We start from the raw sequence: 14,865 nt of genomic DNA on the forward strand, positions 1-14,865 counted from the left end.
TTCCCTCACTCTGGCAATGTTTTATATATTGTGGCGCCCCCTAGGGAAAGTTGCTAGTAATATCATTTACTGAATACAGTATTCTGTATCTCTAGGTGCCTCATGTTTATCTAAATTTCCAAAGAGGGCACTATAATCATTTGAATTTGATTAAAAATTATAACAGGGGTGATTAGGGTTTAACAGACGAGTCAGGTAAATAAAACAAAATGAGATATTTTTAAAATGCTGTTTATTTTACTGAGTGTATATATTATTTATTATAAATCTAAATTGTCCTTCCTATATTAATATTTTACGCCTCACCTACATCTATGCCCGCCTAGAAACAATAAAATAATATTATACACAAAGATTTCAATGGAATTAACTTTCATATCACCTTTTTGCCTGCTTCTTTTGCACATTTGGCCAAATTAAAGGCAGTATCACATTTGTCTGGTGCAATTTCAACTGAAATATATCGATAAATGTCTCAATAAAATTTAAATACATTTATATTTCAGTTTACCTGTTTCTTTACATGATTCGTGGACAGATTGTAACTTCTCATAGAAATCTGAATCATCTTCTTTGGCTTTGTTTAACCATTCCACATCTCCCTCTCCAATGGTACCATCTGATTTTATCTGAAATAATTTTCAAAATTTGTTTTGATTCTTTTATAGCTATCAAAATTAATAGTACTTACGATGTTAAGTTTTTCCATTGTACAGAAAATTGTACATTTGCCTCCATGCGTAACAGGGGCTTCGTGTTTGATTAGGGCCTGAATATCCTCTAAAAAATAATAAAAACAACTAATTTAGACTCTAGACTCAGAAAAATAAGTATTCATAGAGTAGGTAGCACAAAAGTTTTCGACTTTCTAAATTTATTCAAACTATTTTTTGTATTTTAGAACTGAAAATACGTACCATCCGTGGCACTTTCTTGTTCTGCACATTGCATTCCTATTGTTTGGACCTTTTCTTTAAATTCGTTAATGAGCTCGTCACTAAGCTAAAAATAAATTATAACTATCGTCATTAACAGGGAAAATAATAAAAATAAAAAATAGCGGGATAATTAAAATTTACTAATTTAAATGAAATATTTCATTTAAATCATGAAATTTTACTTTTTGCAACAACTTATATTGGCTACGGTTTTTTTTTATTGGAAAATTAATTCATACCTACAGGGTGACTCAAAACATCATTTTTAGGAATGAAAATTTTCATCTATTAAAACTTTGATTCATTAAATTTAACCAAATATAACCTATACCGGGTGCGTCTCAAAAGTGGCTCACCCCCTATAACTTTTTTATTTTTTCAGATAAAAAAACGAGATTTGGTATGTTAGTATATGACATAAATTGGGATTGATTGACGTATTCAATTGTTTTCGGTCACTACCGGTTTCGCCGGAAATGACTACAACTTTTGATTTTTAAATGGCAGCCCATATACGTATTACTTTTTACAAATATACTCAGCCTAATCTCCAAAAAGTGAAGCCCAAACAGTGAAAGAACAATATGGAATTCTGCATAAGTCTATTTCACCCGGATATTCATTTAACTGAGCATGCCTCACCTGAAGAAGTTTTCATTGGTCGATGTTTTTAAAGGGAAGTGGTTGACTGACATTTCCCCTAACCTTCAATTTGATTTATATTTTTATTATTTATAACACATTATCATGGAGTTGGAAAAATATAAAAAAATAGTTGGAAACAATAAACTAAACAAAATCACTCTTTTACGCGCACAAATAAAAAGTAATACAAACAGAACTAAAACAACAATCAATCGGAGTTTGGCGCAATCGCAGTTCAATCCATATCCGGGTGAAATAGACTTATGCAGTTTTAATATGGAGCTGGGTTATGCTGTCTCTTTCTTACGGCACAGAAATTGCACACGGGGTTAAATAGGGAACCCTGAGTATATTTGTAAAAAGTAATACGTATATGTGGCACCCTCGGTAATTTTTTACTTTATTCGATAGAAAATGACACTCTCAATCGAATGACATACCATATGTCAATTTTTGACATATTTGCTCAAAAATAAATTGTATTTTAAACTTCAATCTAATCCATGGCTGTGTTAAAAACACTAATTTTGAATCAAAGAGTCTTGGAAAAATAGATTTGATCGTCTAATATTTTTAGTGTCTTGTCCTGGCCGGTTAAAATATGCTCAAATCGTATTTTTAATCATATCTCAATTTTTTCAAATGGAACGAGGGCGGCTCATTAGCATATTTGGAAAAAGCATTTTTTAACGAATAATTTGATACCACACACTTGGTATTTCAAGTCAAATTGTCGTTATGAACCGCATGTTATAATTTCAAATAAACCATATGTGAACATGTCAAAAGTTGATTTGTCATTCTATTCAGAGTGTCATTTTCTATCGAATAAAGTAAAAAAATACCGAGGACGCCATTTAAAAATCAAAAGTTGTAGTCATTTCCGGGGAAACCGGAAGTGACCGAAAACAATTGTATACGTCAATCAATCCTAATTTATGTCGTATACTAACATATCAAAAGTCGTTGTTTTATCTGAAAAAATAAAAAAGTTATAGGAGACACTTTTGAGACACGCCCGGTATAACCTATTATTTAAAAATGTATTTAAAAATTTTTCAAATTAAAAATTTCAAAAAATTCCAAATGTTCTTTTCACGAAAAAAAAACTTCATAGTCGTGTTTCTAGGGTCGAAATATACTAACTCTATAGAAATTTACCCTTATTTAAGACTCGCCCTGTATTATTTATAATAAAATTTATTATATGTTTCTATTTCTAAAAAGATCTTTCTAAAAAAATATAATGGGCATTCCATTAAAAATTAAAACAGATGTTTTATAGCATAGTTTATAAAGGAGCGTATACTATATATTTCGTTGTATACAGGGTGTCACAAAAAAAAGTAATTATAAAGTTTAAAATATTTTTAAATTGCATACCCAATTTTTGAATTGCATACCCCATTTATACAGAGTGTTTTTTATGACGTCACCAGAATCGGTGTATTTCCAATAATTAAATTAAAAGAATTAAGAAATGAATATTTTTTGTCGAGTATTCCTAATTCTTAGCGGGTTTGCAGATATTATGTTGAATCCAAATCTGTACAGAAAAATGGGGGATGCAATTTATAAAAAACTTAAAACTTTATAATACCTTTTTCTGGCACACCATGTATTTAATTATTAATTAATTATTTAATCTGTATAAAACTTTTACGATCACGATATTGAACATGCTCGTACTAATGGGCCACCCAGTATATGATTGCAAATAATGTATATTATGACCAATTTTTACTTTTTTCGCTGTGAAAGTTGGGTATTAACTAAAAGATTGAAGAGTAAGATCCAAAGAATGGAGATGTTATATCTACTTAGAGTACTTGGGGTAACAAGGAAAGATAGACTAAGGAACAGCTTTATAAGAGAGGAACTAAAAGTAGATTCTATCCTGAATAAAATTGGGCAAGGTCAGCTTAGGTGGTATGGACACTTGATTAGAATGAACAACGACATACCAGTAAAATGCGTGTGGGAAGCTAAAATGCAGGGAAAGAGACTACTGGGAAGACCAACTAAAAGACCAACTATTATGGAATGACATAATAGAGAAGATAGAGCAGGATAGAGGACTAACATTAACAGAAGCCAAAAGTTTAGCAAGAGACAAAAATAAATGGGAAAATTTGTCTATAATGTAGCAATTAAGTGAATTTATTTAATTTAGTATACCTTACACCTTCGGGTAGGAAGGTTTTTGATTATATATATATATATATATGACCAATTTTTGGCATCGATTACATGTTTGTGTGAATGTTTTAGAGGTGTTCTCGTGTCTGAATGTGTTCAATAAAAAATGAAAATATACATTTTGATTAAGCTTCATTCAGAACCTCGCAATTAGTGGAATAAATTAGTGGTTTTAATTAGCGTAGAAGTTTGTTACTTTAATTTCAATATAAGCATTCAGAATGTCAAAAATAGTGGTAGACATTTTCAATTAGTAAAAAAAGTTATCAAACTTTTAACTTTTCCACTAATTATACTTTTTTTTTGAAAGTTTGCCGCAAATGTCTTTTTGGCCTTTGATTATCTTCCGTCAAAAAAAATGTAGTTAGAAATCAAAAATTGATTGTTTTATAAGATAAATACCCATGGTACAAAGAATACAAGGTATGATCGATAGCGGCTCCAATTTCGTTCAGTTCGCGCATACCACCTGTGACGTCACTAGGAAAATAATGAATAAATAAAAAATAAAGAAAGTTGACAGGAGATCTGCATTTTTTGGGGTTATGGTTAAGAATTGTTTATTTTTAAGACTTTTTAGTTCGTTTAATTTAATAATTACTAAAACCAGCAGTTCCAAAAATATATTTAAAAATAATTATCTATTAACATGGATTTGGACGATAATAATAGGTAAGAATACTAAATTTATTTCTATATTCGGTATAAAATTGTTTATTAGGTTTTTAGTTTGCGATGTTTATGGTAAATAATTTTCATGTTCATTGCCTCTGAATTCACATGAGGACAGAGATGAGGATATCTATGGAAAAGTAACCACAAGAGGAATTGTTACATCATTTAAAAAATGTTGGGAAGTTGAAGTTTCCCATCGAAAAGTAGAAAATGCCAATGCAGATGAATGTATTGTAATTGTGATAGAAGTAATTCCAAGGGTGAAGTCTATTATAATTAGTGACCTGTGCTTCTTTTTATATGTAGATGTTTCAGGTTTTGAGAATAAATCGGTTGAACGAAACCCAAAATTTAGAGGAAGTATTTGCATACCCAGAATATGACCATCAAGGATTATATAGCTCAAATTTCCTTTAATGGTAGGCAATTATTCAATGCAAATTAACTTTTTAAGTGACTGAAATATTAAATAGTTTACAATATGGTATATCACTAAAAATATATTACTTTTAGGTACAATTAGTGCCCGATACATTTCAAAAAGTAGATATTATTTTATATTAAATGAGGTATTGTACCAACAATCAATTTATATTAATACCGGAGATTAAAAAATAACAGAATAAATAGTTCTTTTTTATACTACAAAATAAACTATAGAATACAACAGTATTTAAAAAAATAAATAAAAAGTTATGTCCCGGCCGAGATTCGAACTCCGGTCTCTCGCTTCCTAGCCCGACTCCTTACGCACTGCTCCACATTAAAGTTACTCTGATATACTAATATATCAGTGTAACTTTAAAACTAAATCCTTTGAAATCAAATATAAACATAAAAAATATTTACAGCAGAAAAGGCGAAGGCGCTGGGTTAAACGTAGTCTCTACTAAGAACACGGAGGGGCGCTTTGACCAAAATTTTACTATTAAGTTTCATATCTATCTTAATAGAAGTTTATTTTCTTTTATCTATGATTGTTTTATAAGATAAATACCTATTAGGCTTTCTCTATGGATACAACTGACTAATGCCAGCTGTTGCTAGGATATTATATTAATTTTAATTGTGTTTTTTAGACATTGTGAATCTTGTGAATGATCGTAAACTAAAAAGTATAAAGTGTAATAATTGAAACCACTTGTATTCCCCTAATTGGCAAGGTTTGAATGAAGCTTTAGTTTGAAAATAAAGATAGATAATGTGATACCTATCAAATTCTTTAAAAAAACGTAATGTTAAGATTTTTGCCAAGAGTACAATTTTATGACTTAAGGTGTGTACTTTCTACCATAGATAAATGCTTTCTACACTTAGTGCTAGGATTGGTGTCGATTGGTATTGATTACTTACCCCATTGACAGTCACCAAGACGGCTACTAAGACCACGAAGCGTTTCATGATTTTAATCGTTGCTTAGATGATGAGCGATTGATGATTTTTCTCACTAAGCTTGTCCATTTTATACATTAACGAAGGACGCGCCATTTCCATGTAAATCGGGACGAATTAACGCAAAATAATAGCTATTTTCCGCCAATAGATTAATGTAATATTTAATTTTGCGCATGGGTGTTCGCTAAATTCGCTTTTAATCACAAGTTTCGGAAAACATTTGGTTAATCAGCAAGAATTAAAAAGAAATCTATTATAAGGATAATTATTGTTTTTTATACGCTCGGTCCCGGAATCATTACCATATATTTTACTTGGTTTTTCAGCAAATCATTTTTATTCTTGAATCAAAAACGTTATTTCATTATTTTTAATTAATCTCGATGACTTTATTGGAAAATGAGATGACTTTTAATAATGTTTGCTCTTTACTGACAAAAATGCTGAACGTTTCAGATGGTACATCTCCTCCCTCTTCAGAAGCAAAAAAAAAACATGAAAATAGAATGCATTTATTTAACTATGTATTTAAAAAGTCTAAATATAATACTACTCAGACGTGCATATGGGTTATCACTGGAATATTTAAAAAAAGCATGTACGCACTGACTTTTTTTTCTCTTGTTAGAGAAAGAGTGAAAACAGTTTAGTGCCGATTAAAAGTTGTCTCTTGATATTTTGTCGATTTCGGCCTCCTTGATGAGATAAACGCAATTTTATTAATGTGCCTTGATCCAAGTCTAACACCAACTTAAAAAAAAATATGATTAACTTGTGAAAGTTTTAAATAAGTACCCTTTGAATCCTCATCAAAAAATACGAAAAAAAGTTCCTATAAACATGAGTATGGATATGCATAGTTTTGTAGTTACAATAAGTTAAAATTTTTTAAAATTAAGTTTTTTGTAATTATTTTAAATACCATTATTTTTTATTAGAAATTGCTGTAGGTTGGACTAATAAAATTTAATAATAAAGTAGGTGAAATATATAATTTATTAATTTTATTTTTATTAATTGTGATTAATAAATTTGGGTTTATCTCATCAAGGAGGCCGAATTCGACAAAATATCAAGAGATAACATTTTAACTGGCATTAAACGGCCTACACAATTTTGATATCAAAAGAAAAAAAAAGTCAGTGGTGCACTTTTATTTTAAATATTCCAGTGATAAACGTCCCTGATGAATTTATCTTCACTTTTTTAGCATTACAATATGTAGCACTTATAGTAACTTTTACCCTCAAAGTTTCATTCGAATCACTAAAACTACTTGGAAAAAATTTATAATAAATCGGCTGAATTATAATTACAGGCTTTAGAAAAAATCTGAGAACACAAACTCATTAGGGATGTGATTATCTACAACTTTTATAGCCATGAACTTTTTCAAAAATCTGAAAGGCGCATATTTATGACCCCACAAAACTGCAATTCTTCCCCATTTAACCGGCTCTCTCTCTTCAATAGTTTTCGAGATACCCATAGAGAACATCGTAGGAAACTCACCCTGTATATTTCAAAAAACTACAAAAAAAAATGATTAAAAATATTCGCTTTTTTATCGAGAATGAAATATGAATGGGTCACAAAACAAAAATTTATTAATACAATCATTAGGGAACTAAAAGAAGTAAAAAAAACCGCTTGCTTTATTGCTTGATCCTCTGTGCTCTTCGTAAAGAAATGCAACATCGGCAAAACGTGTTCAAGGACTAGGGCATTTTTAATTTTATTAGGAAGCTTTCCTTATAAAGAACCTTTTTTTTAATTACATGATAGAATATATATAATAAAAATTTAATTAAAAAATACCTTTTAGAAATTTCCACAGTTTGTTCTTGCTTTTACTTCTGCAAAATAATTTTACTATTTTTTTAAACAGAGTGCGAAGATTTGCATCAACTTGATTTAAAAAACGATGAAACGACACATCTTATTCTGCATAGTTGAAGAAAAACGGCGTCAGCGATGGCTATGAAAGGAAGATCGCTCTCACTTTGTATATAAAATTATACGGAGAATATCATCGATGTTCATTTACAAGCCAACTGGACACGTTTTTTTTCGATCATACGGTATTTTTAATATTTATTTTAAATAATTTTTCTTGGAAATTATCAAAATAAATTTAATAATATCTTAGGACTATGTAAAGTGATTCGAAGAAAGCCAAAAACGCAATAATATACAGGATATTTCGTTTAAAAAAAAAATACCGATTGTTCTTTTAAGCCACCCTGTAGAAGTTAAACTATTTTCCTGAAATAGACTGTAGTACTTACTTAAGGCCTTAAGGCCCCCATACACTTAAACTTAAGGTTATTTTACATGGTTTTAACCGAAAACCCGTTTTAACCGGTTTTACCGAATGTATTGTCTAAATTAAAATTTCGCTTTTTTTTTAATAAAAACCAAGATTTTTTACTAGTAGGATTAGCAATAGAAGTACTAAAATTAGTAAAAATCACTTTTAAGGAAGCGATTCAACAAAATAATATCACATTTTTAATTACCCAATTACCGCAAAGTTTACTTCTGTAGGCTTTGCAATTACTTTCTGCATAGTTAAACATTTCTAAAAGTTGTAAAACCGCAAATTATTTATGCTTTTTGACTCTAAGTAATGTATAAATAGTGTCTTCTTTTTAAAATTAGTAATATTTAAATAAGTTGTATTGCTTGTTATATACAGGGCGATTAAATTTTATTCACAGGTAATTAAAATTCAACATCCTGAACTTAAAATTTTCACCTGTCATTGTTTTCTTAATCCATTTCTACCCTATCGGACCGGTACTTACATGTCTAGGAGCTAGGAGTGAATCGATATGGCGTTCTTGTAAGCCATAGAGAGAAAAATGCCAAGTATTTATTAGACTAGATTTCATGCGCTTGGGAAATTTTTTTCTCTGCTTTCTTTCTTCATTCCCATTTTCGTTTTATGGGGTTTCTCGTTTATAATATACAAAGATACGGTTTTCACATCACAATACTACTTTTTTATGAAACTTAAGACGCTACATCTAAAGGTGCGTATTCATTATCCGAACGAACGAACGAACGAATGAAAGTGCGGTATATTTAGACGGGGACCGAACGCATGCGGCCGTTCGTTCGGTCGTGCGCTCGACCATCCGCTTCGAGTCGCTACATCAAAGGCGTTCGCCTGCGTGCGCTTTCAGATTTAAGGTGCGTCTGTACCAATTAACGGAGCTATTACAGACAAGTCTGGATAGCAAAGAAACAGCAATTTGTGCCTTCTTGGATATTGCGGGGGCGTTTGACAATATACCACATAAGGTGGTCAGGCGATCTCTAGAAACAAGAGGGGTGAACAGAACTATTATTCGCTGGTTTTGGGAAATGCTGTCAACACGAACAGCAGAGGCTCAGATGGGCACCAAAACTGTAGCTGTTAAAACAACGCAAGGAACTCCACAAGGTGGAGTAACCTCCCCTTTGCTGTGGAGCTTGGTGGTGGATGAACTACTAGATGAATTAACTCTAGCGGGAATACACTGCATTGGGTATGCAGATGACATAGTCATGATCGCTCGGGGGAAACATGAAGGCACCTTGTGTGATATTATCCAAAGAGGACTCCGTATCACTGAGAGATGGTGTAGGACTGTCGGGCTGAGTATCAACTCAGACAAAACCGCGATAGTGCCATTCACCAGAAGGCGAAGTCTGAAAAACTTGAAAAGAATCCAACTAGATGGAAAGGAAATACTGCCAACACAGGAAGTTAAATACCTGGGAATAACCCTGGACAGTAAACTCCTGTGGAACAGGCATATTAAGAACACTACCAGCAAAGCCATAAAGGCTCTCATGATATGCAGAAGACTGGCCGGAAATAGATGGGGCTGCTCCCCTAACATTTTGCGCTGGATGTATACCATGATAGTAAGACCCATGATTACTTATGGAGCAGTTGCCTGGTACACAAATCTAGAGCAACGGACGGCAAGGCTAAACCTGTGCAAAGTCCAGAGACTAGCATGCGTTTGCATCATAGGAGCCATGAGAACCTGTCCAACAGCAGCAATGGAAGTCATTCTAGATCTAACACCACTGCACATTGTCATTGGTAGATATGCCAATGCGACAATGATTAGAATGGTCACTAACGGAATTAGTACTGGGAGAATTGTCAGATCAGGGGCTTGGAACACCCTCAAAAAGGAAATACTACTCCTGCAACTCCCAGTGGACGATATGCCAAGAACGTACAACTTTGACAAACATGTCAATGTAGTATTGAGCAATAAGAAGGATTGGAAGAGCGAAACGCTTGCCCAGCAGTTAAAAGACCATACCGACCATACCATAACTTGATATACTGATGCTTCCAAAACCAATACGGGAACAGGGATCGGAGTATTTGGGTCGAGAACTAAATATTCCGAACCAATGGGCACTTACCCTAGTATCCTACAGGCAGAAATCTACGCTATCAAAAGATGCGTACAACTTATCTTAGATAGGAACTATCGGAAACAAGAAATAGCCATCTTATCTGATAGTCAAGCAGCGTTAAAGGCGATCAACTCAGTATCAATCAATTCGAAATTGGTCAAAGAATGCATAGAGAAGCTGAATAAATTAGGCAAAGAAAACAAAGTCCTCCTACACTGGGTGCCTGCTCACCAAGGGATAGAAGGCAATGAAAAAGCAAATAATCTAGCTAGGAAAGCAGCGAACACTCCACTAACTGAACCAGAACCGTTCTGCTTTCCAAGTGGTAACCAACTCAAGGCGGAACTCAAGAACTTGGAAGATTCCATCCGCAACCTGGAATGGAAATTTTCCAATGGTCTAAGACACTCGAAGAAGTTTCTGAGGGCTTATGATGAAGAAAAATCACAGATCTTCCTGGGTCTGAGTAAGAACAATCTTCGGATTGTCACGGGGTTTTTAACAGGACACTGTCTCCTCAACGAACACCTCAGTAGATTGAAACTAAGAAGAAACGGCGAATGCAGATTCTGTGGGGAAGATGGGGAAACACCAGTACACCTCATCACTGAGTGCGCGAGACGACAACCATTCGTGCCATGAATTTTGGTACGACTGATATTGGAGATGGAGAACTACCCTCTATAAAACCGTCCCAGATACTGGCTTTTGTCAAAGCCCTGGGACTGACTGACCTTATGATTCAAGAAAGGGGGACACAATGGATCTGTAAGGTCGAAGTGATTAACCCCCCTCCCACTCATTCTAAATTCTAAATTCTAAAAATGAATCTAAAGACGCTACATCTAAAAGAACATAAGTTCAGCGAAAAAAATAGTTACGCTACTGAATTCTAACTGAAAAACTCTATGGGAGTCAGTTTTCGTCTTTTTGATAAGTTGTAAGATATGAAGGAGGTCCAAAAATGCAACAATTTCAAATTCGCCCTGTAACTAAGGGGTAAGTAATGACCAGAGTGCTTTCCATAAAATCAATAAAATGAAAAATATACGAAATAATATACATGTACTGATTTCTTTCGAAAATCGACAACTAAGAGACTATGGACCCTTCCCGGACATAAACGGTACATTGTGAGACAGGAAATTGTAGAGAGAAACAAGCCCTATAACATAGGATACAACATTTTAATGAACAATGCTTTCCATAAAATCAATAAAATGAAAAATATACGAAATAACATACATGTAGGGTAGAAGCACCGGTTGTGGCCAGGTTAAGGGATTTTTAGAGTTTGACTTATCAGAAAAAATATTTGTAGTTAATTTTGGAGATAAAACAACATTTTTGGTGCTTCTCCAAACATTTTTCTTTCAAAATCTGCTTTTATTGTAAAGATTTGTAGTCTTAATAAACAGAAAATAATTATTTTATGAAAACATACGATTTTTCCCATTTGTGGCCACCTTGTGCCAAATGTGGCCACATTTGCTACCATTTGTGGCCACTTGCAAAAATATTCTCTGTATTGAATTTCGCAGATAACTAAGCAAATAATAATATTTTATTTATTACTTTCTTTAAAAAAAAAGACATAAAAAGAGACATTTGGTACTTAATTGTTTTTATTTTTAACAAAAAAAAACATGAACGTTTATTCTTAAAACAAATCAAGTGATACCTAATACCTTATTTTGTTTTTTATCTGTTATACAAATGTTAAATAAAAATTAGGTACATATTAATACTACTGTGAGGAACAATAAGAAAAGTACACTAATTTATCAGAATATTCTTGAATATTTGTTAGTTCAGGTAACCACCATATATTTCTCTTGAATTGACTTTTTTAGATTCATCAATTTTCATTGTTATAACACTCAGTTTGTATCAAAGCAAGTCATGTTTACTTCCAATTGCCGCAGATTTGAACCATTGTGCAGCTATAATATTCAACATAATATTTATTATTTTCAATTTGTAATATTTTCCTGGATTCCGTACTTTAAAATAATAAAATTTCCTATATTTAATTCAGCAGATGTCACAGATTAAGCTGGCGTTGGTTTCTCTTTTTTATTTCTACTAGAAAGATCTTTATTTTCTTTAAATTTTATTTTAATTATTTTCTTTTTTGTAAAGTTTTCATTGCCAGTTTTTGTTTTTTTCTCCTTTCCCTTCATTAATTGAATCCACTTATCATATGTAATGATTGATGGTAGATGTAGCCTCTTTCTTTTTAAAGATTAATATCTTCCCGGGCATCATCCTTAAGTTCATAATTATGTCTACTAGTCTTTTTCCTGCAGGGTTTGGTCTAGTGGTCCTGAATCATCTTCCTTTGAATTCTCATAATTTTTATTTTTATCGCATTCGTTCATATTTATTCCATTTAGTTCTATATCTATATTATTTTCTATAATCGTTTTCTCATCTGAAGGAAAACTTGATGACGGTATATGTTCAGATTGGTAATCTTTGCCGATAATTGTATTTGGAATATTATTATAATTAGGTACTATTTATTATTCAGTTTTTATTAAAAGCTGAATAATAACAAATAAAATGTTCTTCATATTACGTTGTCCGTCGTTTGCACTTACATTATAAAGCTAAATAACATGTGGCCACAACTAGATTTCGATTGCTCCATTTTTGGCCATAACCTGGCTACAAGTAGAACATAATTAAAATTTAATTACACCTTTTGTGGCCACAGAAATAAATCTTAAATATTAATTATTTGAATACAATAAATTTAAAAAATAGTTGCCAGATGTATAATATTTATAAAAATCATGGAAAATTAAACCCCAATACAGATTATTGTTAATAATTTGAGTTCTACTTACCTAGCTATCCTTAAGAATGGGTTAAAAAAACAGCATCTAGTAAATATGTGCTACTACTTTTTGGTATAACGGCCGACTTTTACACCAAATTCGAATATTTTCTATTGCATATGGCGCTGGATATATCAATTTAGAAAATTATAGATACACGGTTGTCACAATGACGTGAAAAAACTTAATTTTTAAGATTTTTTAAAGGAGTGGCTACAACAGGGTCAATGGCCACAAATGGTGCGTCTACCCTACTGATTTCTTTCGAAAATCGACAACTATGAAACTATGATCCCTTCCCCGACACAAACGGTACATTGTGAGACAGGAAATTGTAGAGAGGAACAAGCCCTATAACATAGGATACAACATTTTAATGAACAGTGCTTTCCATAAAATCAATAAAATGAAAAATAACCCAACCTAACCTAACAGACGAAAATAGGACACCCTGTACATCTTATTGTAATGAGCGTACTGATTGTACTTTCCTCATCCAAAGCCTGAAATGCTCACCCGGTATATCCAAAATTGATGCTTATGTAAGTCTCAGAAAATTTTCCTTTTTTATTAGTAAGTGAAATAATACAATAAAATATATCTAGGTACTTTTATTATTTTCAATTATAGTAGTTTTTAAAACAATGGTGTGAATCGCACATATAGGTATACGCAAGTAATATTTTTCGTAGCATAGAAGGTTAGCATTATTAAAAGTAATCTTATATTATTTATAACAACTCTACTAACTACTAATTTTATAACAACAAAAAAAATAAGCATAAAATTTTCTATAATTTTTTTAGCGTCACAAAAGTATTAATTTTTGCGACGTGATTGACAATATAAAAAAGTCATTGTAAAGCCCAGGCATAGTGGTAAAACACTTTTACGCCTAGCATAATAGTTATTTTTTATACAAAACGATAAAATGGTATTTTATCGTCGACCGAAATTAATTCACTCCCGGTTTCGTCGCTCGTGAATTAATTTCGGGAGACAATTACAATTTTATCGTCGTGTATAAAACAATATCTTTTTCCATAGCGAATTACCTTTTAAAAAATAGAAATTATTTCAAGGAATTTACTACGAGTAGAAAAAATATTGTGCTGGGTAGGAGTTGGTTTCTATTTGACAAATAAATAGGTAGTCTCTTTATTAGTTGTCAGTTTTGAGTCAATATTTTTTAATTCTCTTTCGTGTTGATTGAATTGGACCCAAAAATGGCTCAAAACGAAATAAGTAAACTACCAACAGATATTCAGCCTGAAGGACAAACGCCATATCCAAACTACTTCTATAAAATCCCGAATAATTTATGAAAAGTAATACAAAAATTTTCACAAATGGAAGCAATTGGAAGTTTTTAACCTATCCTCGCTGTTAAAGTATCATTTAATCTACCCTTGCGGCTAAACACTATTTTATCTACTATTTTTGATAGATATAAGGCAATTTTAACAGTTGCTATGGGAAAAATACAAAAATATATATTAAACTGACATAAAGTGTCAAATTCAACATGAATTCAACGCGTGTAACCATGTTTCTCTTTCGCGTAAAGAAGTTTCACGAGTTTCACTTCAAAAAGTCAAAATATAAGATAGATTAAAATATAATATTAAATGAACAAATATATCTATTTAAATATTCTATTTAAAATATTTATGCAGACACCATTTAGCAATGATACAAATAGGAATTAAATGATATAATAAAACATATATTATATAATATCT

At 31.8% G+C, this 14,865-nt stretch overlaps 1 protein-coding gene across 1 annotated transcript; it reads right to left on the reverse strand.

Moving 5' to 3' along the window:
• Positions 1-215: 215 nt before the first annotated feature.
• LOC115874560 (general odorant-binding protein 28a) lies at positions 216-5,951 on the reverse strand. Its single transcript, XM_030889741.1, has 6 exons — positions 5,811-5,951; positions 918-1,002; positions 692-780; positions 512-629; positions 383-453; positions 216-322 (listed from the first exon to the last, which is right to left on the reverse strand). Exons 1-6 carry the CDS (start codon positions 5,856-5,858, stop codon positions 296-298), a joined length of 438 nt encoding a protein of 145 aa, XP_030745601.1. The 5' UTR covers positions 5,859-5,951; the 3' UTR covers positions 216-295.
• Between the last annotated feature and the right edge of the window lie 8,914 nt (positions 5,952-14,865).

This window comes from Sitophilus oryzae, unplaced genomic scaffold (genome assembly GCF_002938485.1).
Source record: "Sitophilus oryzae breed Bouriz unplaced genomic scaffold, Soryzae_2.0 scaffold_1297_pilon_pilon, whole genome shotgun sequence".
NCBI classification, from domain to species: domain Eukaryota; kingdom Metazoa; phylum Arthropoda; class Insecta; order Coleoptera; family Curculionidae; genus Sitophilus; species Sitophilus oryzae.